At 34.1% G+C, this 25,379-nt stretch overlaps 5 protein-coding genes across 5 annotated transcripts; 3 read left to right on the top strand and 2 right to left on the bottom strand.

Moving 5' to 3' along the window:
* Positions 1 to 520: 520 nt before the first annotated feature.
* LOC126659519 (exocyst complex component SEC3A) lies at positions 521 to 10,222 on the top strand. The gene is made up of 25 exons (XM_050352812.2): positions 521 to 848; positions 1,321 to 1,391; positions 1,940 to 2,020; positions 2,194 to 2,261; positions 2,415 to 2,517; positions 3,074 to 3,222; positions 3,643 to 3,760; positions 4,027 to 4,131; positions 4,497 to 4,598; positions 4,681 to 4,818; positions 5,293 to 5,421; positions 5,516 to 5,596; positions 5,696 to 5,770; positions 5,922 to 6,095; positions 6,179 to 6,326; positions 6,440 to 6,504; positions 7,069 to 7,239; positions 7,327 to 7,406; positions 7,745 to 7,826; positions 7,910 to 8,007; positions 8,109 to 8,217; positions 8,309 to 8,377; positions 9,580 to 9,645; positions 9,726 to 9,815; positions 9,896 to 10,222. Exons 1-25 carry the CDS (start codon positions 674 to 676, stop codon positions 10,004 to 10,006), a joined length of 2,658 nt encoding a protein of 885 aa, XP_050208769.1. The 5' UTR covers positions 521 to 673; the 3' UTR covers positions 10,007 to 10,222.
* A 3,024-nt stretch (positions 10,223 to 13,246) lies between these two features.
* On the top strand, positions 13,247 to 15,260 carry LOC126676479 (probable E3 ubiquitin-protein ligase ARI8). The gene has a single exon (XM_050370701.2). It carries the CDS (start codon positions 13,423 to 13,425, stop codon positions 15,097 to 15,099), a length of 1,677 nt encoding a protein of 558 aa, XP_050226658.1. The 5' UTR covers positions 13,247 to 13,422; the 3' UTR covers positions 15,100 to 15,260.
* A 645-nt stretch (positions 15,261 to 15,905) lies between these two features.
* On the bottom strand, positions 15,906 to 18,080 carry LOC126680897 (uncharacterized). The gene is made up of 5 exons (XM_050376170.2): positions 16,921 to 18,080; positions 16,755 to 16,832; positions 16,553 to 16,652; positions 16,331 to 16,464; positions 15,906 to 16,234 (listed from the first exon to the last, which is right to left on the bottom strand). The coding sequence occupies exons 1-5, from the start codon at positions 17,272 to 17,274 to the stop codon at positions 16,025 to 16,027; spliced, it is 876 nt and encodes a 291-aa protein (XP_050232127.1). The 5' UTR covers positions 17,275 to 18,080; the 3' UTR covers positions 15,906 to 16,024.
* Positions 18,081 to 19,941: 1,861 nt separating this feature from the next.
* Positions 19,942 to 21,602, top strand: LOC126664706 (octanoyltransferase LIP2p, chloroplastic-like). Its single transcript, XM_050357219.2, has 4 exons — positions 19,942 to 20,299; positions 20,384 to 20,648; positions 20,754 to 20,904; positions 21,217 to 21,602. The coding sequence occupies exons 1-4, from the start codon at positions 20,169 to 20,171 to the stop codon at positions 21,564 to 21,566; spliced, it is 897 nt and encodes a 298-aa protein (XP_050213176.1). The 5' UTR covers positions 19,942 to 20,168; the 3' UTR covers positions 21,567 to 21,602.
* A 214-nt stretch (positions 21,603 to 21,816) lies between these two features.
* On the bottom strand, positions 21,817 to 24,119 carry LOC126664705 (uncharacterized). The gene is made up of 5 exons (XM_050357217.2): positions 23,911 to 24,119; positions 23,747 to 23,777; positions 23,299 to 23,640; positions 22,207 to 22,547; positions 21,817 to 22,126 (listed from the first exon to the last, which is right to left on the bottom strand). Exons 1-5 carry the CDS (start codon positions 23,992 to 23,994, stop codon positions 21,908 to 21,910), a joined length of 1,017 nt encoding a protein of 338 aa, XP_050213174.1. The 5' UTR covers positions 23,995 to 24,119; the 3' UTR covers positions 21,817 to 21,907.
* Between the last annotated feature and the right edge of the window lie 1,260 nt (positions 24,120 to 25,379).

Genomic DNA, 25,379 nt, shown 5'->3' with positions numbered 1-25,379 from the left:
TTAGTCATGTGAATCAAGCACCTGATAGGCCCTAAACAACAGCCTATCAAGAAATATCAGGTATCAAATAGAATTAGATGAAGAAAATAAAAGAAAAAATGATCATTTATGCTCTTAAAATTTGGGGTCAAAGTCAAGTGAGTCCTTCAGGTCCGTAAAGGTTCACTTATACTTTTAATGTCTAAAAAAAGTGAACAACCAGATCCCCTATTTTAACATCATCTCATTGCTTTCCAGACTCGCTAGTGTGATTCTACATAGTTAAAGAAAAAAAAAATCAAGGTTTGGGTCAAGATTAAGTAAGCATTTCATGTCCCTTTTTTTAGCTACGTAGGATGACACGAACATAGCATTGGAAGTAATGAGACGTTGTCAAATTGAAGGGTTTGTCTGCTCATTTTTTGAGACATTAGGGATATAGGTGAATTTTTTCGGATGTTGATGGCTCACTTGATCCTAGTCCCAAACTTTAGGGGTACGAATGGCCCTTTTCCCAAAATAAAAACAAAAAAGATTAACTGAAAAAACAAAAAAGCCAGCAAAATAGACACGCTTGCTCGTCTTTCTGTGCATTTTCTTTCATTCTATCTTTTCTGTGCGTCCCTCCCAATCTGTAGCTGCTGCTGCGGCAGAGAAATTGGTAGAGCAACTTAAAAGGACAACAAAAAACAAAATGGCGAAATCGAGCGCGGATGACGAAGAGCTAAGGAGAGCCTGTGAGGCAGCAATTGAAGGCACTAAGCAGAAGATCGTGATGTCGATCCGCGTCGCTAAAAGTAGAGGGATCTGGGGCAAATCTGGAAAATTAGGTCGTCAAATGGCCAAACCTAGGGTTCTTGCTCTTTCCAGTTACGTCAGTTTCCACTTCTTTTCTTTCATTTTCTGTTTCATAAGACATTAAATAATTTCAATTATACAAGCTAATTCACTAGGAGCATTTCTAGGTACTCTTAATAATTTAGCTGGAGCTAAGACGTCCTATGGTTTGATCTCATTTTTCAATGAGTTTGTACCAATAGCATTTAGCATGTGCTTTTCTAATTTGATTAGTAGATCTAAAAATTGAAACCATGCTGTTTTACATTCTATTAGCAATTGCAACACGCTATTGTACTTTCACTTTGATTCTAGCTTTATTATTATATTCAAAATTTGCTTCCATTGGACCTTAGTACTATACGGAAACTCAAATCGAGTTGTTAGAACAAATTATGTCTCGCATCACACTGTTTTCTTTGCAATGTCACAAACATGTTTTGTTGGAGCATATAGTGTCATCTAATCTCATGAAGTGTAAGTGAAAGCCTTCTCTTTTTGCAGCAAAATCAAAGGGTGCACGGACTAAATCATTTCTTCGAGTCTTAAAATATTCAACTGGTGGAGTTCTCGAGGTAATTTTACTTTTTTGTTACCACCAGCACCGCCACTAATATTGGCTTGTAGAATTTCTGTCGGGCAACCTTACTTGAATACAGATGAGGTCAGTGGGTCTTGGTCGAAGGAACTAGCCTCTTAGGCTTGGAAAATTGTTATGGTCTTGGTTAAAAACTCCCTGATGCTACTTCCTTTGAGAAAGCTCAAGTAGGGAAGGCCATTCTTAGTACTGATAGTAGCAAAATAAATTAATTTCATTTTGGGTGATTTGACGCTAGTCTAAATTTATTTACTAGAATCAATTTTTCAATGAATGCATTGCGTTTATTGCTAACTGAGACATTTAAAATGTTCAACCTGTTACCAATGAAGCTTACACAATTTCATAGTCATTTGAAGGGGTTGACCATACTAATCCTAGATAATGGGGTTTATTTTGGAAAAAGTAAAGAAATCCAAACTCAGTCACATCTACAAATGACAAAAACTCTTTTGATCAATGGGTTATGTGTCATGAATTTTTTGAAGGTTTGGGTTTTAAAGTTTTGTGGATTTTATCATGCAGCCTGCAAAATTATACAAGCTGAAGCATCTTTCAAAGGTGGAGGTCATAGCTAATGATCCTAGTGGATGTACATTTACCCTGGTAAGGGTTATTTGACGATGCCTTATAGATTTTTTCTGTTCTATGTAAATCTGCTGTCTAGGAACTAAGTCAAGGGTGAGCAAATGAGGAAAAAGTGGAATATTTTTCTTTTATGTTTGCGTATTAAATTTGTATTGCATCCCTTGATCTGCACTTCATTACTGAACTTTCAGGGTTTTGATAACCTTAGAAGCCAGAGTGTTGCTCCACCCCAATGGACTATGCGCAATATTGATGATAGGTAAATACGATTGGAATCAAAATCAACTGTTACTATTCTCTTTCTTTTCTTAAATGGGTAATGATAACTGAAGATTTTCATTCTCAAATAGTAGCTCTTTGTCATTTTATTTTACCAGTTCACTTAGTTTTTGTTATTTAAATTTTCTTGTAGGAATCGCCTTATATTTTGCATCTTAAACATCTGCAAAGATGTACTTGCCCGTCTACCCAAAGTAGTTGGCTTGGATGTCGTGGAGATGGCACTTTGGGCTAAGGTACATGTGATGATTTTATGCATTCTATCTTTATGTAACAGTAACTTATCTTCACAAAAATTATGGCTCACTGAGTCACTGGGAATGGGCTTATGGGACAATTAAGAGAATTCTATCCTCTAGCATTTTTTTGTCCGGTATGAAGCGACTTGCAGGCCATTGCCCTCTTTTGATTAGAATAGTCGATTTGGACATTTGTAACTTTAAACCTATTAACTCCTGAATGAATGTTGATTTTTGATATGTAAGCTGCTCTCTCTTAACTTGGTACTAAGGTTCAGTTTAATATGCTGTCTAATTGATGAAGGATTGTGCATCAGTTCTACCGCTGTGGTTGTCTGCTAGAAGAATGTGAGTGGGAGTGGGATGGGGGACAATCAGTTTATGATCGTGTCACTTTTTTTACGTTTCTTTCGATTTTTATATTTGAGTTTGAAGTTCTTGTCCATTTAGTACTGTATGCAGTCAGAGTTCCCTAATTAGACACCGGTCATCATGCATGAACTTTTTTTTTCTATTTCTATAATTTTTATGTTCTGTCATTTACTTGATGTAGGAAAATACACCTACAGTTACCAAGCAAACTCGTCAGCAAGATGGAAAGCCTGTTGTGGCTACAGTGACAGAAAGTGACTTGAAAGTGAGTGTTGAAAAGGAACTCGTCTCCCAAGCTGAGGAAGAGGACATGGAGGCCCTCCTTGATACGTATGGCTTCCCCCCTATGGTCCGAATTATATTAGTAGCATAAGACTGTAGAGAGCGCTGGTTTTAACAAGAAGTGGCCACTTAAACATGGCTAGATTTGGTGTTTCTTAATGCTAATCTAAGTGTCATTTTTAGTTCTTCACAACTAGATTTGGATCCTGCCATGCCACATATGATTCGTCGCATTGACATTTCTCATAATTTAAGTAAAGCATTTGCTGATCGTATGGTAGACTCTGCCCTACCTTTTGTCCTTATTTGGTGCAGAATCTGAACTCTCTATCTCTCTTAATTTTTCTTTACCTTTTGTCTTCTCTTGTGAAATAAAAATCAGTCAATGTGTGAGTGAATGCTTTTCATATTTTTTATGTATCTGCAGTAGTGCTGATCTAATGTTTCTAATTATACAATGGGGTGCAGCTATGTCATGGGTATTGGTGAAGCTGAGGCATTTTCGGAAAGGTTGAAGCGTGAACTTCTTGCTCTTGAAGCTGCCAATGTTCATGCCATCTTAGAAAGTGAACCTTTGATAGAAGAGGTGGAATTTCCTTCAGTAGTGTAATTCTGTGCATGAGTTAGCACGTCCTTCTATATTTTATGCTGTGAAATTCATTCAGTGTGAGTTCTGAAGTATGCGTATTGTGAACTGTCAATTTTCCCCAAGTCTGTTGTGGTTGATTTATTTCAACCTTTAGCAGCTTCATTTGTATTCATTGCTTATATACTTATTTGTGTAACTTGTGAAGTCATGTAACATTGTCTGCTCTATTCTGGTTCACGATTGTTCATTATTGGATATTTTAGGTGCTGCAAGGGCTCGAGGCTGCAACAAATTGTGTTGATGACATGGATGAATGGTTAGGCATCTTCAACGTGAAACTTAGACACATGAGAGAAGACATTGAATCTGTAAGTGCATCATTCCACAAAATTTGGTTCATGTATAGAATCTATGATGTACCTTTGAAACCTTTGTTTTAGTTTTTCTAATCATGCTGTGTATCATAATAATTTGTGCTATTCTTCTTTGCAGGCCTAAATTTTTAAAAAAATTCCTGTAGTGAAAAGACTAGCTTCGTTTTGATGATTATTCCTATTTGTTATAATTCCAAAAAAATTGATGTCTTGTCATAGTTAAGGGACTTTAATAATTCTATCAAAATAAGTGCTTATTTTGACAGTTCAAATTAGCTAGTATGAAGAATGCTGTGGCTTTAGGTTTATCTTGGTGACTTCTTATGCTGCTGTATAACTGTTTCTTTCACGGTGTCCAGATAGAAATCCGCAATAACAAGTTGGAGATGCAGTCTGTAAATAACAAATCACTGATTGAAGAACTTGATAAGCTTCTCGAACGGTTGCGTGTCCCTTCTGAAGTATGATATGTTATCCATCATTGTTCTTCAAGTAATTCAAGGTTATCATTTAAGCTTCCTAATAATGTTGCATTTGATATAGTATGCAGCATGCCTAACAGGTGGTTCATTTGATGAGGCCCGCATGCTTCAAAATATTGAAGCGTGTGAATGGTTAACTGGTGCTTTGCGTGGTCTTCAAGTACCTAATCTCGATTCTACCTTTGCAAACATGCGTGCTGTACGTAACCTGCCTCTTTCATGTCTTATTAATTTAATGGGAAATCAGATTGTTTATGTTTTTGCAAGAGATTAATACATAGTGCATCTGTCCATAACATTTAGTTTGAGTATGTATTTCTCAGTTCTTGCATTTTTTTCCAAACCACTTCATGACAAATTCCAGGAAATTTATTCCTTGCCTTTGATTGTCCGAAGTATTTATAAGAATAAATGCTCCCACTAACATTGAGCCAGACTACACATTATTGGTTATTTTGACAATCTGTTAAAAAAATGTTCATTAAATTGAAATTGGATTTTATAAATGGAACTCACCTTCTATCAAAACTTAGGCTAGTTTGGTAGTGTACGCTTAGCAATTATAAGCCTTCATTTTTCATACTTTTTCTCTATGTGATATTTTGGTTCCAGCGGGCTGTATGAACAGATTTTGTAAAATTGTGAACCTGATTTGGTGCCTGATGTTTTACAGGTTAAAGAGAAGCGAGCAGAACTTGAGAAATTGAAGTCTACTTTTGTTAGGAGAGCTTCCGAATTTTTGAGAAACTACTTTGCTAGTTTGGTGGATTTCATGATAAGTGACAAGAGTTACTTTTCACAAGTAAGTTTCATATTTGCGCCACTTTCATTCTGATGGTGATTTATTTATTAAATGTGGTAGGTCAATGTATATTTTCTGTGGTTGCTTGAAACAGCGGGGGCAGTTGAAGAGGCCTGATCATGCAGACTTAAGGTACAAATGCAGGACATATGCTCGCCTTTTGCAACATTTAAAGGTTAATTTACCAATCTTGTGAACAACTATGATAATTTTCTTGCGCCAATGTGCCCACTTCACCAAATTGAATCTATTCTGTTTTTGATCCTGCTCTCAGAGTCTTGATAAGAATTGCTTGGGTCCTTTGAGGAAAGCATATTGTAGCTCCCTTAACTTGCTTCTTCGCCGTGAGGTCAGGGAACAGATAACTTTTACTTGATAATGATTGAGTTAAATTATTCTCAATCTACGTGTATATTCGGAGTTCTACAGAAAAGCATCTTTTCTTGCTACTTTCTAGCTTGATTTGTCATGTTTATGAAGTTTCCTTCATTTGTTTACAGGCCCGTGAGTTTGCTAATGAGCTTCGTGCTAGTACGAAAGCGTCAAGAAATCCAACTGTATGGCTTGAAGCTTCCACAGGCTCCAACCAAAGTGCACAAACTGCAGATACGTCGTCAGTTTCAGATGCTTATGCCAAAATGCTGACAATTTTTATCCCACTCCTCGTAGATGAGGTAGTTATTTTCTTTGCATGTATTCTGGAACTTTTTGATGCTATTACTTTCTTGATTAAGAGTTCATGTATGGCAAACTGCAGAGCTCTTTTTTCGCGCACTTCATGTGCTTTGAAGTTCCTGCGTTGGTTCCCCCTGGAGGTGTTGCTAATGGTAATAGAGGTGGAAATGAGGCCGATGATGATGACGATTTGGGTATTTTGGACATTGATGAGAATGACAGTAAAGCTGGTAAAAGTTTTTGAATATGCCCTCTGTGCAGTCAAGTTTGTGCTTGATTATTTATACACACTTTTTCCTCTTCCTAGCTGCAAATAGTTTATCAGAAGTGACTAATTTTGCAGGTAAACAGTCAGCAGATCTGTCAGCACTAAATGAATCTCTTCAGGATTTACTGGATGGAATCCAAGTAATTTAAACCTCTTCACTGTTTCATTTGTGTCTATATTTTGAATCGCACCCGCTTATGGTTTAGAGAGAGTTTCATGAACAGTTAGAATAACTAAACATAAATTTCTCAAAAGGATGACTATGATACTTGGATTGTTCCGACGGTGTTTCATTGCAATTTCATCTTAAGCATGTGGTGGCAGATCAAACTAAAGCCTTTACGCTGGTTCATATAATGATCTAAATAGAGGTGTTCATTTTGTATCATGGTGCAAACCGTGTTGTCACTATATTTATAGTTTTATGATGTGATGAGTAGTACTCCTTATAATTCCACTAGAGTCTATAAGAAGTGCTTTTTTTCAATAAAATTGTAGCAACCTTATATGATATGGAAATGGGTGTCGAAAAAGTTGTGTTGCACGTTGGTATAATAGTTTCACCGGAAAGCTTGCTGCATTTTTTGTCTGTTAGGTCATCATCTTTTCATGGGTCTTTAATACATTTACTAGCATCAATAGTCTTTTTAGAAGAGTTTAAATTGTTATTCTAGACTTGTAAGGTCTTCAGGTAATGATTTCAGGAAGATTTCTATGCCGTTGTCGATTGGGCATACAAGATTGATCCCCTACGCTGCATATCAATGCATGGGATTACAGAGCGTTATCTCTCTGGTCAGAAAGCTGATGCAGCAGGATTTGTGCGTCTCTTACTTGGTGACCTGGAGTCAAGAATTTCTATGCAATTCAGCCGTGTATGTTTAGCTTGAACTGATAACTAGTAATGTTCACACATACATATTTCAGTTATAATTCATTTTTACCAAGCTATTTTGTTACAGTTTGTTGATGAAGCTTGCCATCAGATTGAAAGAAATGAGCGTAATGTGCGGCAGATGGGGGTGTTATCTTACATACCTAGGTAATTCAGAATTGAGGAGAAAAGGAAAAAAAAAGGAAACTCTAGCTTGCATCCTCTGCTTTCTAAAATAAGTAACTATGAAATTTCATTAAATTATTTTAGTATGAATAAGTGCTGCTCGATCCAAATTATTTTCATTATTCTTGGTTATTCAATCAGCTTTTCTTTTGAAAGTTGAACCAATTTAAGCTGTTGCTGACTTAAATGTAGCATATTTAGATTAAGGTCACGTGATTTTCTGGTTGTAAACCAAGAAATATTTTTGTGGCTGTAAAAAAGAAATATGTGATGTTTGAAATTCCGTTCTACATATTGAGTTAATATCATTGTTTGCAAAGGTTTGCAACTCTTGCAACTCGCATGGAACAGTACATTCAAGGGCAATCCAGGGATTTGGTTGATCAGGCATACACAAAATTCGTGAGTAGTCTGTTTTCATCATATTACTATTTTGTTAACCTTGTGTTTGGGTGCAATTTTACAATGTGAATCTTGTTGAACAGGTTAGCATAATGTTTGTAACTTTGGAAAAAATTGCGCAAACAGATCCGAAATATGCAGACATTTTTCTTTTAGAAAACTATGCAGCTTTTCAGAATAGGTATTAATAATTTTCACTTTTTGTTGTGACTGCAGAAGGTTACTTAAACCTCTTTTCCTTTTGATTTTTTATCCCTCCTGATCAAGCAATTCATTTTTCAGCTTATATGACCTAGCCAATTGTGTTCCAACATTGGCCAAGTTTTATCACCAGGCAAGTGAAGCTTATGAACAAGCCTGCACTCGTCACATCAGTATGATCATCTATTATGTAAGAAAGCCATTTTTCTACTACTACTGGATTTAATTGAGAAATTATTCATAATTAGACATACTTATGGACTATTTTAATACTCCTACAGCAATTTGAACGACTCTTCCAGTTTGCCCGCAAGATTGAGGATTTGATGTACACAATTACACCAGAAGAGGTCAGTATTTTGGTTGTTGCACATGGACAACTTCAAATTAGTATATGCAAAGTAACCCTTTTTGCCTAATGATTCAGAAAATTCAAATATTTGCGGCTTTTATTATTTCTAAGTAAAAACCTTTTTTTTTTGTCAATCATAGCATAATTTGAATGATTTTGTTTTATTTATAGTCAATTCCTTCCAATTGAATTAGCTGAGTCTTATTTTGCTCACGTGGTAGCCATGGAGTGAATATGTATTATAGTCAAGTTTTTCTAATTAAAAAGGCAAACACGAGAAAAAACAATCGTTCAATGGCTAACACGTGAGTAAAATCATACTCAATTTATTAATTGAGTAGATTTGGTTACAATTAAATCAGGCTAAAATTAAGAAAACGAAAAGTTTTGGTAAAATTTGATAAAAGCAGCGAAGTTTGATTTTCTGGATTAATAGGCCTTTATATTTGTATTCATAAATTATGTTGTAGTTGCAAATAAGCCAAGAAAAAACTTGTTTGTTGGCTGGGCCACTTTCCGTTCAAGATTGACTTAATATGTGATACTAGGAGACATTAAATCAATTTTTAAAATGGTAATAGAAAGTAGCACGAATTTTCTTTTATCTAGATCTTCTCTTTGGTATTTAGAGCCACTTAGCTTGTAAGGTAACTTGCATGCAAGATTGACTTAATATGTGATACTAGGAGACATTAAATCAATTTTTAAAATGGTAATAGAAAATAGCACGAATTTACTTTTATCTAGATCTTCTCTTTGGTATTTAGAGCCACTTAGCTTGTAAGGTAACTTGCATGCAAGATTGACTTAATATGTGATACTAGGAGACATTAAATCAATTTTTAAAATGGTAATAGAAAATAGCACGAATTTACTTTTATCTAGATCTTCTCTTTGGTATTTAGAGCCACTTAGCTTGTAAGGTAACTTGCATGCAAGATTGACTTAATATGTGATACTAGGAGACATTAAATCAATTTTTAAAATGGTAATAGAAAATAGCACAAATTTACTTTTATCTAGATCTTCTCTTTGGTATTTAGAGCCACTTAGCTTGTAAGGTAACTTGCATGCCATATTTCAAAGAATTGGTTTTTTAAGCTCTGCTAAATCCTAGTTCTTTATTTAATTCTTATAATTTTAAACAAACTGTTATGTGGGTCCTGTCAATTTTTTTGAATATTGGTTTTGTTCTTTTAGATACCTTTCCAGCTAGGATTGTCAAAAATGGATCTCCGGAAGATGTTGAAAGCGAGTCTATCTGGCGTAAGTCTGCTGTTGACGTCTCTAAAAGGAGTTTTTTTTTCTTTCTGTCCTGGGTTGTAATTACTAAGCTTAACTGGCAGGTTGATAAGTCCATCAGTGCGATGTCTAAGAAGTTGCAGAAAAACTTAACCTCAGAAGAGTTACTACCATCTTTGTGGGACAAATGCAAGGTATGCTCCATAGTCTAATCTCTAATTTTTAAAAACGATTCGGCGGTAACGAGTTTTAATCATAGAATTATGATTTGCAGAAAGAGTTTTTGGACAAGTATGAAAGTTTTGCCCAGCTCGTCGCCAAGATATATCCAAATGAAACCATCCCGTCTGTGCCAGAAATGAAAGATCTTCTGGCGTCAATGTAAAGAAGCTTTGTAGAGGGACAATTATGTTGTATAATCCTTTAGTTTTTTTTTTTTCTGTTGAAGTATAGAGGTGCATTACCCTGATGTAATTATTCCTTTTTGATCCTCTCTCTTTTTCTAAACTTTCATCATTATTGATTCATTGAACAAACTTTTAGATGATTTGAATTGCATTGTATGGAACTTCTCTATATAATACAATCATCGATTTGATAATCATCTCTTTTTTCCCTTTCTACTGATTTTTCAATAAAACTTTCTGATTTATATTTGCTTATATCTAATGTTTGAAAAGTTCTCTGAAGCATTGAGTTGTATATAGGTTGTTAACATATAGAAAAATTAATTATTTACAATAGAAAACAGAAATGAGTAGTCACTCGAGCTGAGTTCAATGACGATTGCCATCTACAAAATAATATTTTATGAAGTGGTAATAAAGACTCAAATTAAATTAAACCGACTAATTGAGAGCTAGTAGATTAGGGCGTTAAAGTTGCACAATGATATCGAAATCTGATGTGGTATCCATTACCCACTTTTCTAGTTTAATCTCTTCTTTTTATCAGACTAGTTTCGCATTACGTGCTACACACGTAGCGCGTAATGTGACTCTTCAATTTATACATTAAATACATTTATTATAGTTATAACAATTTATTTTATTATCATTAATATTAAATTAGTTAGAATTTTTTTAAAAATATAATACCTCAATTTACAGTTTTTAAATTTAATTGAGGTTAATGAGATTTATTTAAAATTTATTATATTGATTAACTTTATTATGTAGATTAAATTTATTAAATTTATACTAATATATTTTATATACTTAATATTAAATCAAATTGGATTAGAAAACATCTTTATTATTATACTTATACTAATATATTTCATATATGATTAATATTAAATTAATTAGATTTTTTATTTGATTGGAAAACATATTTATGAGGTGGTTTATATTAATAAATTACACATGCTAAATAAATTGAACAACTTACTCATCAAGTTAATTAGATTTTTTGTTTGATTAGAAAATATATTTGTGAGGTGGTTTATATTAATAGATTACACATACTAAATAAATTGAACAACTTACTCATCAGGCGAACTTAGTATTAATTAAGGGCCATTTCACAAAATTCTATAGTAATTGATAGGTTATGCATGTATAATGTATACATGTAAGTAGGCATATATATAGCCGTGTGTGTATTAGTAGCCGTAGCCGTAGCCGTGTATTAGTATTTACAAACTTATTTTAGTATTCATTTTTTCAATTTAGATTAAACTTTTTGATTCCTTATTCGAATCAAACTCATTGTTTTCTTATTTCAGTTGTGTTATTCTCCATAATTAGAATTCAAACTACAAACGAATATATTAATTCCTAATTTAAATCAAACTCTAATTCTAATTGTATTCAATATTTAATAATAAAACAAATATCCTAATTTATAAAGATAAAAAAATCTTTGATTAAGTTATCATTTAGTAATAAATTAAAAAGGATATCATGATAAATTTGCCTATCCCCCCTCCGTGCTTTTATATATAGTATAGATTAATGTATTTTATAAGCTTTTTGACATTTAAGTTCTGTTTGGTTCAGCCGGTAATAGCTCAGTCAATGTTTATTAGATTTAATTGATTAGTTGCTTGATAGTACAATAGATTCTCTAATAATTAATATTCAATAAAATAATTATTCAAATGATTAATCAAATTTCAAAGAACCAGCTTCAATATTACGCCTTATATAATACTCCCTCCGTCCCGTAAAGATAGAAAAAGTAGCCACTTTTTTTATCCCATAAAAATAGAAAAAGTGATGTAAAGTTAGATATAAAATTACTAAAATACCCTTAGAATTGATTATATCAATATTAATTAATTTATAGTTCCAATGTGTGACTTTAAACATATGAAATTTCATTGGACAATATTTATATAGTGGCTTTGGTTTTTGTAAACCATTAGAAAAATAAAAGGGTAATTTAGAAATTTTAATACAAATTAACTATAACTAACTAACTTCTTAATTCTTGTGAAAATGCAACTTTTTCTATCTTTACGGGACGGAGGGAGTATTTAATAAATTAATAATTCTAATAATTAATAATTTTAATCCATTATATTAATTAATTATTCGAGGGTCTACTGTATGTTAAATGATTTTAAAGAGTATAATTATTTTATTATTATTATTATTTATATTATAAACTTTTGAAAAAGAAAACTTTTGAGCAACTGACCATGTTTGTATTTTAAATCACCTCGTTTTTAATCCAATGTGATGAGATGATTTTTTGAGCCTTATCGAGCATACTATTTATATCTCATTTTATTGTGGTATGAGTCAATACCTGTGATCTTCTAGAACTTGTCTTGCGTCCGCAGAAAAATTGCATTGTAGGTTGAATAATTTGAAAGTGATAAATGGAATTTAGGAAAACCCATTCTTTAGACCACTTTAAATAGCCTACCGTTTTCCCCTTAATTTAACCCATTTGAGTCTTAGCCTATTTTTGTTGATTTTACACACATTTTACCTTTTTGCGTTTTCTTATTTTTCATTATATAACATTTAATAGAAATATAATACAAATTATTTTTTCACTAGAAATAACATTTAATTTGAAAATTATTTTACGTAAAAAATTTGATAAATTTTATAATTGATTTAAGAAATTTATTAATTAGAGCTACTATATTAAATATAATTAAATCATTTGAAAGTAATTTAAATAATTTTATACATTTTAAAAACAATATATTTTAGTAAATGTATTTTTGTCTAAATAATTAATAATATTAAAATAGCAATAAGCTGTTGGAGATTCAAAGAGTTAACATAGTATGTTACGTATCTTTCACCAAATACTTAAGTGGAGTTTTTTAAAAGCAAAAGTTAAAAACAGCTCCAAACAACTGAACCAAATGCCCATTAAATTATTATATTAAATAGGCATAAAGACTTAAAAGATCAATTTATAATAATTATATTAATTCCAATCAAATCTTTTAGTTTTGCTAATTATAGTTTGAATTGAAAAGACTATATTTTAATTATAGTAGTAATTTCCGTTTATTGAGTAAATTGAGCTTGATTTTATTCACCTACTAGCAATAGTAGTATAAAAATATTTAGTATGGTTTAATTTAGTTAATATTTAATGAGATCAGATTTTGTGTAGTGTCCGATTATAGTAGTATTAGTATTGGTATTGTTTAGGTGAACTCGTCACCCTTGATTGACCCGTTAGACTTTGTAGCCTTGTCTCTCGCAACCCAAATACAATTTCACAGCAAACTCCCTTACTCCTTCCTTCCGAATAGCAAAAATATAACAGTTTTCTTTTATTAATAATCAGCTTTACTCTCTTCTTTTCTACCCTTTCCCTGATTACACTATGCAAACTCCAAATCCCTCTACTCCACCGCAAGACGACACTTCCGTTGACTGCTACAGCGACGGCTTCGATGACGCTTATTTCGACGACGCTGATACCATCATCTCCGACGACGCTATTTTCTTTGAATCCCACCTTCATTATGCTCATGATTCTCATCATATCACTCTAAATAAACAAAATTACATAATCCTTAAAGAAGACGACTTACGTCAACGCATGGAGGATCATCTTACTCAACTCTGCGCAGTCCTCTCTGTACCCAAACACGAGGCAAGTCTGTTACTCTGTTACTTTAATTGGTCCGTCGCTAAAGTCTACGATTCTTGGTTTTCCGATGAGTCTCAAGTACGTGACAAAGTTGGGTTGCTAGAGAAAAATAAAACAGAATTCCCAATTGATTTCGAATCTATCGATTGTGGAATTTGTTTCGAATCGTACCCGATTGAAAGAGTCAGTTCAGTCGCATGTGGTCATTCTTATTGTAATGATTGTTGGTCCAGTTATGTTACCACTTCTATTAATAACGACGGTCTTGGTTGTTTAATGCTTAAATGCCCTCACCCGTCTTGTAATATTGCTGTTGGTAAGAATATGATTGATTTATTAGTTTCGAGAGATGATCGGAGTAAATACTCGAGATGCCTTGTCAGATCATACGTTGAACAGAGCAGAAAAATTAAATGGTGTCCCGGGAGAAACTGTGATTATGCAGTTGAGATTTTAGATACAGATGGAAGCTTTGATGTTACTTGCCATTGTTTTGCTAGTTTTTGCTGGAATTGCGATGAGGAAAGTCACCGGCCGGTTGATTGTGAGACTGTGAAAAAATGGATTTCGAAGAATTCATCGGAATCTGAAAATGTTAACTACATTCTTACATATTGTAAGCCGTGTCCGAAGTGCCGGCGACCGATTGAGAAGAACGCAGGGTGCATGCACATGACGTGTAAAATCTGCAGTCATAGTTTTTGCTGGTTATGTCTTGCTCCCTACTACAATCACATGCAGTGTAATGCATATTCTGATAATGTCGTCAAGAAAAAGGAAATGGGTATGCAATCTTTAGAGAAATACACTCATTATTTCGAAAGATGGGACGCTAATCGAAAATCAAAACTCAAAGCAATTTCAGATTTCCAGAATGTCAAGAATGTGACTTTCAAAAAGCTGAGTAAGATACAAGGCATACCTGAGAATGATTTTGAATTCATCACAAAAGCATGGATACAAGTGGTTGAATGCCGGCGAGTGCTGATGTGGAGCTACGCGTATGGGTATTACTTGCCGGAGATTGAGTTGGGTAAGAAAGAGTTTTTCGAGTATTTACAGGGAGAAGCAGAGTCTGGATTGGAAAAACTTCATAATTATGCAGAGAAAGAATTAGAACAGTTTCTTGAATCTGATGGATTGTCAAAGGATTTTATTAAGTTTCAGAGGGAGCTACGTGGACTCACTGTTGTGACTGGAAATTACTTTGAGAAGCTGATAAGAGCATTAGAGAATGGTTTGTCTGATGTGGTTTCGATATCCATTAATGGCGCAAGCAGCAGCAGCTCAACGGATGAGATTCAAACAGATGAAATTGAAGATTATTGGTTCTGTGATCGTTGCAGTTTTGCGAATGTAGGGTCTGTGTTAAACTGCCAGATGTGTGTTTTGGATATTGAAAATTAAATTTATAGATAGAGATTTGCTTATTTTTATATGCAGATTCTGTATTAGAACAGAGATGCTGATCTTGGAGACATACTCATTTTAGGAAGAACTATGTTTGTCTCCTATACTATTTGTACATACTAAATGTTAACCCAATAATCAAATCATTCCTATTTTAATCTTTGATTTTATGATTTCTAAACTTTTCAAACTCATAATTAGCTAACTATTTCGATTATTTTGTACTTATTGCAGCCGATTATTGTTTTTTTTTTTTTGCTTCCAATCAATATTTTGGGGTCTTGACCAATAAAAATACAGACAAACCATGTACATTGGTATATAAAAAAGAATGTTCATTACTAAAATACTTATATGATATTATTTTTGGTATTGCCATGCCATGAGGTGTTATAAACAGGTTTCAACTATGAGATGGTATCTTTAAGCTTTTTACATTCAGTCAGATAGGTCCTTGAATATGATTAATCAATTAATATTATTAATTTAATTTTTTCTAAATATTTAATTAATGTGATATTTATTAATTAGGCAATTACATTCACTAATACTGGTATCCTGTAATTAATACTTAATTTACAATTCTATATAGTGAACTAAGTTTATACAAGAATTTCTATTTGAACAACAATCTCATTCAAAAAAGAAAAAGGACTGGTCCATGTGAATTATGAGCAACGAGTACTTAAACGGAGCTATGGATACTAATTTGCTACACTTTTTGTTTTTGATGAATTAATTTGCTTCACTTTACCGTCCCTTTTAAAATTGAGTAGTACAGTTCTTAAAACCAGACAGACCAATCAGATCAAAGTTGTAGTGACTGCATCGCAAGTTGCAACATTTACAAAAGAATATTACATTTTATGTATGATGACCAACAAAAGAATATTTGATTTTCTTCTCGGCAGCTATTTGCTATCTACATGCCATCAGAAAGTTTAGAGAGAAGGAATAAACAAGCTGAGGAAACCAGGACAGCTCCGGCGAAACAAGCCAGATCCAAACTGGTAACAAGAGCTACGTTCTTGAATTTCTCCAGCAATCCCACCTGAAGAATCATTATTACAGAATGCCCAATTCTTGATTTGGCTTGCGAAACTGAATCCACTTGCACCCATGTTGGAAGACTCTGAAAGAGGCGGTACAAAAAAAAATAGTAAATTAATTGTATATGACGACGGTGCATTCTCTTTCATATTCAACTCCAAAAAGAAGAAACAGTCACCTTTAGAGAGAATAACCCAAATAAGTTTGATTCTGGCAGCCATTTTCCATTTTCTTTTGAACTCTTTGATTTCACAAAGATTGCATAAAGCCCAACCCCGAAAAGAAGCATGGCTGTTCCTACCAAGAACATGTCTGCACAAAATGAAAAACATTTCAGTTCAGGAACATATAAATGCAGGAATCCAATAAAACAAAAACAGAAGCACAAGTGTATTATTACCTATGGCTTCTATAAGTAATTGCACTATATGTCCTTGATCTGAATGATGAGATAACGAACTGAAATACTGAATATATGACTCTATAATCAAAAAACACCCCTGCGTTTATGTTGTATGACAAAATGTATCAGCTAACCAGAAACCAAAAATATCCGAAATTGAAGAGTTTAATGCCTCTATATTAGGAAAAATATTAATTACCTCTGCGAAACATAAAACTGAACTAAGCAAGGATCCTCCGACCGCAAATAATGTAAAGAATCTGCAGTCTATTATGGTCTGCATAAACCCACAACAAAAATATAAACTTGTTTATTCTTGAAATAATTAAGCATATTATTCTTGAATATTAGTAAATATTATGTACCTTTTCAATGAGCATCTGAACCTGCAATTTCTGCGGCCTTCGTTTCACAGCAGGTCTCAATACCTTAACTAGCGCATTGCCTACAATTCCGAGCAAAGAAGCAAGATCTATTAATGTCCGATCAACAACCACTGGCTCTGAAGTAATCAACCACTCTGCAATGGCCGCCGCTGCTTTTACAGATACTTTCTGTTTCTTTTTATCGTCATGATCTCCTGAAAGCATCTTTTCTCCGCCCAACCCCGGCGACTTGTTGGCAATGCATTTCACCGCCGAAACAGAAGAAGAATTTGGTCCGGGAGGATGAAGATGACTCATCGGCCTAAAAGAACGTGAGATTCTTGTGGCTGTCATTTTTGTTTTTCCGGTTCTGGTGATTTTTGCCTGATTTTTGAGTTTTTGTTTACACAAGAGCTAGTGTTAAATGTTGTTTTAAATTGTTCTTCTGTAAATAGGGGAAGTATAAAAGGAAGATTCGAAGCATCAAAGTGGCGCCGCTGCATGAGGAGGGAAATTCAGGAGATTTTGGCATTATTTTCACTATTTTTCTATATGTTGAATGTTTGACCTCACGTGATTCAATTTTTAATCGGCGTGTGGGGTCACAAGAGTTGTAAGACGAACACGTGTCGAAAGAGTATATAATTTGAAGGCCTTTTACTGGTTCTCGGGTATGCTTGATTCCAATCTCACAGCTTGGAAGAATGTTTTGTTGGGTATCGAAATAATAGTCGCCCAGCTGCCAGGAGGCACACATGGTAAATTAAGAGGGTTTGTTCTTGGGTTTGCTACTCTTCAACTAACGGCTATTAATATTTCTTGAGTTGCAAGATAGAAATTAAGCCTTACCCACCCAGTTGGCGGATGCCGTGTTTCAAAAATTTCCAGCGGTAAAGTCTTGCGATAGAGTCATTTACGATCAAAATCGTGCATTGTCCATCAAGATCATCAAAATGCTTAGTATGTGTATGTGATTTTTCTTTTTGTCCTTATTCAATTTGTATTCAAGCTATGCAGTCAAAAGTCCATGTATATAAAGAAACATTCACCCAGAGTTTTTTCACTTTCAAAATTAGGGAGTAGTATTCGTCTCCTGTAAGCACCCAGTTTCGGATATCGAAAATGACCTTATCGCAAAAACAATGACAAAAAATTTAAAACGAAACTGATTATAACAAAAACCTTTGTTTGCAAACAAAATTGAGTAATTTTTTTTTAAAGTTTGATGGTATTCAAATTTGACAATTTCATTCGTTTTATCCTTTCAAATAAGGTGTTAGAAAATGATTATATATGATTGGAAGCTGAGGTGACGCAAATTTATTGAACAATTTATAGATAAAAGAATAAACAAGTTAAATTGTCGAGTTTGATGTTTTTCTAAAGAGTTAGTGACGACGCGTCCTGTGCTATTTGCGGCAGTCACACGGAGGATAGAGATCATATTCTGCGTTTTTGTGTCCTTGCTAGGGAAGTGTGGAAGAAAATCTTGCCTCCTAACTTAGCTTCTAATTTCTTTGCTTTACCGTTTGATGAATGGTTCTTTTCTAATTTGCAGGGAAATCAGCATATGGAGGGAGATAGATGGAATATCACATTTGGAATTTCTTGTTGGACTTTGTGGAAGCATCGTAATAACTTTATCTTCAACAACGATAGGAGTTGCTCGAATTCTCTCGCCTGCTCAATTCTTAATTTGGTTAGTTATACCATCACAGCTAAGAGGTTTGCTGATCTCTCGAGTCCTGGCTTGAGTCCTAAAATGCAACACATGATCGGTTGGGACCCGCCCCCTTCAAGGTGGCTGAAAATCAACTCCGACGGAGCTGTCCGAACTCCTAACAACTTCGCTACCTCTGGGGGGTTGTTTCGTGACAGTAAAGGCGATTGGCTCTTCGGCTATAGTAGGAACATTGGTTGCTGCTCTGTTCTTCAAGCTGAGCTTTGGGGAGCTCTTGATGGTTTACAGGAAGCGTGGAGCAGGGGTTTTAAGCAAGTATTGTTAGAGATGGACAGTAAGCTCGCGGTGGACTGCATCAACAACAAAGTTTGTCAAGTGAATGCAAACGCCAATATCCTCCGTGCCATTACGGACCTGATGACTAAAGATTGGTCTGTTCGTGTTAGTCACATTCATAGAGAGGGTAACAGATGCGCAGACCGCATGGCCAGCCTTGGTTTCTCCCACGATAGGGGTCTGTTTTATTACGATAATATGCCAGTTGGAGTCTCAAGTGTGTTAGCAGAAGATATGGCGGGTGTTAGCATCCCTCGTATGTGCAGAATGAGTTAGTTCTTGTTTTTCCTGGCCTTGGTCAGTCCTTCTTTTCAAAAAAAAAAGAGTTAGTTACAAATTAAATCACGAACTTTAACTTAGTTTATTTAATTTGCCATTTCAAAACGAATTTTGGAATCGGTGTTCAGTTTGTCTAATGAAAATTGGTAACTAACATTGCCAAATTTCAAAATTCGTATCGTAATTACAAATTACGCTAAATTTTGTAATTTAATTTACAATTAATCCTTTTTTAAAAGCTACAAATTTATCTTTTTATTTGCCATGCTATTTTAAAGGGAAAAATGAACTTTTGTTGTTCGGAGAAGGTTAAATCAATTTGAGACATCTATATATTTCCAATTTTGTTTAAATCTCTAACTCGAAAAAATTATCTTTATCTCTATATTTGCCAAATTTTGATTTTCATATTTTTTTTGTATTTTTGCAGTTACTCTATTTGTGATTTTTGTCTTTCGGTTATAAAAAAAAATACATTTTAAAATTAACGGACAAATATAGAGATTGGAAATGTAATTTTTTGTAGAGTAGGAGTTTTTAGAATAAAAGTGCTAAAGTAGAGGGTTTTTTTTTTTTGATCTGATCATGAGGTGTCCTGAACGGGTTCCAACTATGAAACGGCACCTTTAAGCCTTCCACATTCAGACTAATCCTCACTCGAGCCGGGTAGATCCCTTGCGGGAGGCAAAGCTCTGGCCCCAAATATCCGCCATTGCATTTGTGGCCGTCCATATCACACTAACGGTGGGTGCTGTCTATCTCCCAACGGTCTAGATGAACTAAAACTTGATGCTGCTTTCTACTCTTGGTTTCTCCGCTGCCGCTAATTCACACTTCCAAACTTGCCCATTTGAGCTTTATAATGAAAGGCTGTTTTATTTTTGTCTCTCTCTCGCCCCCAATTGTAGAAAAAATTTAAGATTTTTATGTCATAAAATTGTAGAGAAAAGTTATGGTATTTGTATCAGAAATTTCAAGTTTTGGCTCAATTCCCACGTGGCCAATAAACAACCACTATGCACCCTCGCCAAAAATTGTCTCGCGCAATCAAGTTTACAATCACAGGGCATCTGATCGGAGAACGTAAGTTCACTGTGTGTTCTCTCTCTTGTGCATTTTCACAAACACGTATCCTGCATTGCTAGGAGTTAAAAATCAATTTTGCAGGTGTGAGCTTTTCGATTTGAGTAAAGAGTTGGTATCGTATAGGACTGCATGGAACTGGCAAAAAGAGATAGTTAAGGAGAAAAAGGCTTTAATTGAAAAGAATGTAGAGTGCCCAGATACTCTGATTGTATTACAGCATCATCCTGTTTATACATTGGGCACAGGCAGTTCCTTGGACTTCCTCAATTTCAATATACAGAATGCTCCTTTTGAGATTTTTAGAACTGAACGAGGAGGAGAAGTTACATATCATGGGCCCGGCCAGGTAAATTCTCTACTTATATGTTGATCAGTTGACTGCTGAAAATTATAACTTTTGAGGATATGCGGTTAAGTAGTATTAAAATCAAGTGTTATGTTATCAATGTAGGTAGTGATGTACCCCATTATCAATCTTAGAAACCACAAGATGGATCTCCATTGGTACCTAAGGGCACTTGAAGAGGTGGTTATTCGTGTTCTTTCTTCAACATTTTCTATCCAGGCTTCTCGCATTGAGGGTTTGACTGGAGTGTGGGTCGGTATGTGTTGTTTCCTTGTGTTATGATTGTTTTGCTCGCGTGTATAGTCCCATGTTTTGTGTTCCTTGAGGTTCTCCCCGCGAACTTCATAATTGCTTCTAATTGATTTTTAGAAAATATTAGTATAAGTTTTGTTGATTGTTAAACCCAAGAGTCAAAAATGGTTGAATCATAAAAGTCCAACAGATTTGCTTTCTTGTTGTTTTACTTCTCATTCTTAAACATAATGTATAGAATGATGACTGCTTGTGTAGAAGAGTGGTGTATATGTTTACTGTTCTCTTGATTGTTCTGTACAAATTTCTGCTTCAGGAGATTTGAAACTGGCAGCAATTGGAATAAAAGTGAACCAATGGATAGCTTATCATGGTTTAGCCCTAAATGTCACCACGGATTTGACGCCGTTTGACTGGATAGTCCCATGCGGGATCAAGAACCGAAGAGTTGGAAGCATCAAAGGGTTGCTACAAGAATTACAGTCTGGTATTGATTGTGGAAGTGGAGATATGCATCAATTTGATGATCTTGAGTTGATTGATATTAGCTGCAAGTCTCTAATTAGGGAGTTCTCTGAAGTTTTTCAGCTTAATGTCTGTCACAAAACCTCATCTATTGTAGAGTTTTTGGATAACACAACAATCAAAAGCTTACGTGATGACTAAGCAATTATTGTGATAATTAAAGAAACGCTCGTTTATGAATTGCACCATTCTCTACTAATTGCTGTATGATTAGTATCCAGTATCAAAGAAAAGCGAAAAAACTGGAATCTAATTTGATTAGACCACCTCTTACAATTTGCAATTTAATTCACAATTTAACTTGCAGACACTAATGATCTTTAAACACCGCTGGTGCTCAAATTGTGCAGAACTGCTTGCTTAACCAAGAGGCTAAAACAATCATACACAGTAATATCAACTCTACTAACTATTTTATACTCTGCATATGCTAATTAGGCATGAAACCCATTGAATACAACATATAGTAATTTTTACAAACATCAATAGTTCTCAGCTACAGGTCTAGAAGGAAATAGCCTTATGAAAAAGGTCAACAATGACCAGAGGCAAACCACGCCAAGGACTTGGAAGGTGACTATCATCACAATTAAGGCATTGTTTCTTTCAAACAACTGTGGAGATTCAGGAAGCTCCCTCATGGCGAACATCAATTTCTCGATAAAATGAGTAGCTTTCGTCAATTGATAGATTCTATAAACCTGCCAAATGAAATCACATCATCGAACCATTTCTCTGGTTTCATCAAAAAAAATATTAAAATTTGATACACATAGTATACCTCAAAAATAATGGGGACTAAAGGCCAGCACGATGAACCTCGCTGGTCCAAACGAATCTCGAAGATACGTTGAGCAATGCAGCCGGCTAGGAAGGGAAGCACAGCAACCAAGGCAGGCAGGCGAAGTACCGGCCAGGTTATGAATACAACAAGAAGAGGAGCAATGACCTTGAAGCCCATGGCAAAGAATGCAGATGTCAAGTATCCTTTAAGGCCTGTGACGAGGCCCCAACTTTTGGGGCTAAATTGCAGATACGGGCGCTGAATTCTATCAGTTACAAGCAGGAATATTGAAACACCGGCGTAAAACATTGCTTCAGAGAACAAAGAAGAGACAATTTCTGCATATTCATCAGACACAGATTTGTTTAAGAATTTTGTTTTTTGACAATTTGCAATTGTAAGCAATGCAGTGTGCACTTACATCAAGGTGAAACAAATTATATGGATATCCCTTGTATGGTATCACACAATCAATAGAAGCTCTCATTTTTTGAAAACCTCACTCAAGTTCACTTAAGGCCAGAAGATGGAAAAAAATAACTTTCTTTTGTATATTTTTGCCAATGATAACTCTGATTGCTTGCATATAGAAAATGATCAAGATAGCAAACCACCTTATCAATTGCGAAGATATGTAGCAACTAGCAAGCAACAAAACTATCCATTAGTGGGAAGTAGGAAACTAGTGAAACGCATAATCTATTAGTAAACAACGAATTTCATGGTTTACTAAATTTTACGAGTAAGGGATTGTAATGTAACTAGCAAGAATTTAGTAGCTCAATAAAGTCTCCATGACATGTCCAACTTCTATCATAATTTACATTTCGATACGGAAAATTGAAATCCAAAATACAACTTTGATGTAGTATCTCAATGAAGTCAGAGATACCAATAAAGTGAACAAGATAAATATCATGGTCAAATTGACATGCAACAATAAAAACTATAAACCTCAAAATCAAAACCCTATAATCTGCAAACAAAAGGTTAGAGAAGTGAGGGAAATCAACACAAAGATACTGATCGGTCGAGAAATTAATTAATTATTTGTTTATTTGAAAGAAAAAATATGAGTTTGGTAAGTACCTACAAGAATGGCATCCTTGATGAAAGACTCAATTGCATTGTTAAGGTAGAACTGCGGAACAAACAATGATGATAACAATGCGATAGGTCCCAAAACCCAAAGAAATGATCCTTTGTCTTCACTGAAAGGTGCTGACACCAATTTTCTAGCTTCCACAGACTGGTGAGTCAATCCACAAAAGGAAACAGAACCTGAATTACCTCTAAATGGTTCCAACCCATCAAAACTAGCAACAGGCACACCTGAAGTTTGCCTATACGAAAGCTGCAAATTTGTGTCCGCACTAGAATTAGAACTTGAAGCGTGAACTAGGACTCTTCTGCTTAAGCTAGACCGATATGCTGCCAATAAATAACAATTTCAGTATTACGTTTCAACAGCTAGAAAATTTGAATGTCAAACTAATCAATTCTCATATGATCAAATCAACAGCTACAAAAAACATACTTCTTGAAGAGCTTCCAAGCCTGGTAGAAACCTAAAATTGATTGAATATAAGAACAAGATACAGAGAATGAGAGAGATTGTTATTATTGGAGAATAAAGACAAGATAAATAATTGGCAGTAACTAAGATTAAATCCAAACGTAATTTAGAGGAAATGTACTTACAATTATTCGACGACACGAGAGACACTGAGCTGATAATGTAAGGTTTGGAGGTGTAAATCCACGACAAACTGATTGAAGCTCCATTTTTGTCCTTTCTGTTTGTGTTAGGGTTTAAGCCAATACTGGCTAAGGTTTCTCCATATTCAACGTTTTTTGAGCTTTGAGTGTTAAACCCTAAATGATGTCACGATAAAAAAAAAACCGCAGTACTGTTGGGCTAAATTTGAAAAAGATAAGTTCACCGAAATTGGCCCATATGTTCAATGAACATGTTTTAACCGGCGCAACCTCTCCAATTTGCAAGTGTGGACTAACATTGATGGTTAATACGTCTTCGAGTGCATCAAAAGGTTATGAATTCGGATCTTATCTCCATAACTAACAAGTTGTTAGTTATGGAGATAACAAATTAAAATTTAGATAACTAATATTAAAAATAAACAAAAAAGAAACTGAAATATTGACGAAGATAAAAATAAAAGATCATATTATTTTATATTCAAATAAAATAAACAAAACTGTAAATTTTAAAGGCACTAAAATAATTTACTCTAATTGAATTTATTAGTTATAGTCATTTCATACAAAAAAATAATAAGGTGTGGATTTTTTTTTTATAAACGAAGAAGGAAGGAATCGATTTAGTGTCTACAAAAAATAATTGGTATCAAATATGGATTTGGTGTCTATTTTATAAGTCATCTAATTATTTACTCGTTTAATGTAGGTGAACAATTTCGTTAAATGTACAGCAACATCTGAAATCATCTCAAATTAAAATAAAAAATACATTTATATTTATCAACTTCTAAAATATTTGAGTGACAATTTTATACTCGCTTGCTGAGCTATAAATTTTTTAATGTAGCAATGAAATTTTAACTTATGAAGAAGACTTATTTAAATTTAATTTAATATTCTTACAATTATTTTTATAAAAAATTGAAAATACCACAGACGTGTTTAAACTTACATTTTATAGTTATAAAATAAGTTGTTAAAATATATACTAAATTTGACTTATATAAATATAGCCCTTAAATTTATGAAACAACATTTTAGTATTTGTATATACCTATAGTATTATTCCCTCCGTCTAAAATAATAATCTCATTTGACACTTTTATCCATCTTAAAATAATAGTTCACTTTACCTTTTCATTTACTTATTCCCAATTACCCTTATTATTACACTACTTTAATTTAAATATTACTCTTATTAAGTGAAATACTTGAAAAATTCATTTTCATTAACTGAAATATTTGAAAAATGCGGGCTAATAATCATCGACGGTCCTCGACTTTTATCCTAAACTTCCCTAAACCCCCTATACTTTCAAAAGCTTCCCTAAACCCCCCAACCTTTGTGGCGGCGCTTATTCACGGTCCTTATAGACAAAAATACCCTTACAAAAAAAAAATTGGCGGCTGGCGGCGCCACGTCATCTGACATATGTCAGAAAAAATTT

Source organism: Mercurialis annua, linkage group LG1-X (assembly GCF_937616625.2).
Source record: "Mercurialis annua linkage group LG1-X, ddMerAnnu1.2, whole genome shotgun sequence".
In the NCBI taxonomy this organism is placed as follows: domain Eukaryota; kingdom Viridiplantae; phylum Streptophyta; class Magnoliopsida; order Malpighiales; family Euphorbiaceae; genus Mercurialis; species Mercurialis annua.
The sequence above is the reverse complement of the archived record's forward strand: the minus strand, read 5'-3'. Positions and strand labels throughout refer to the sequence as shown.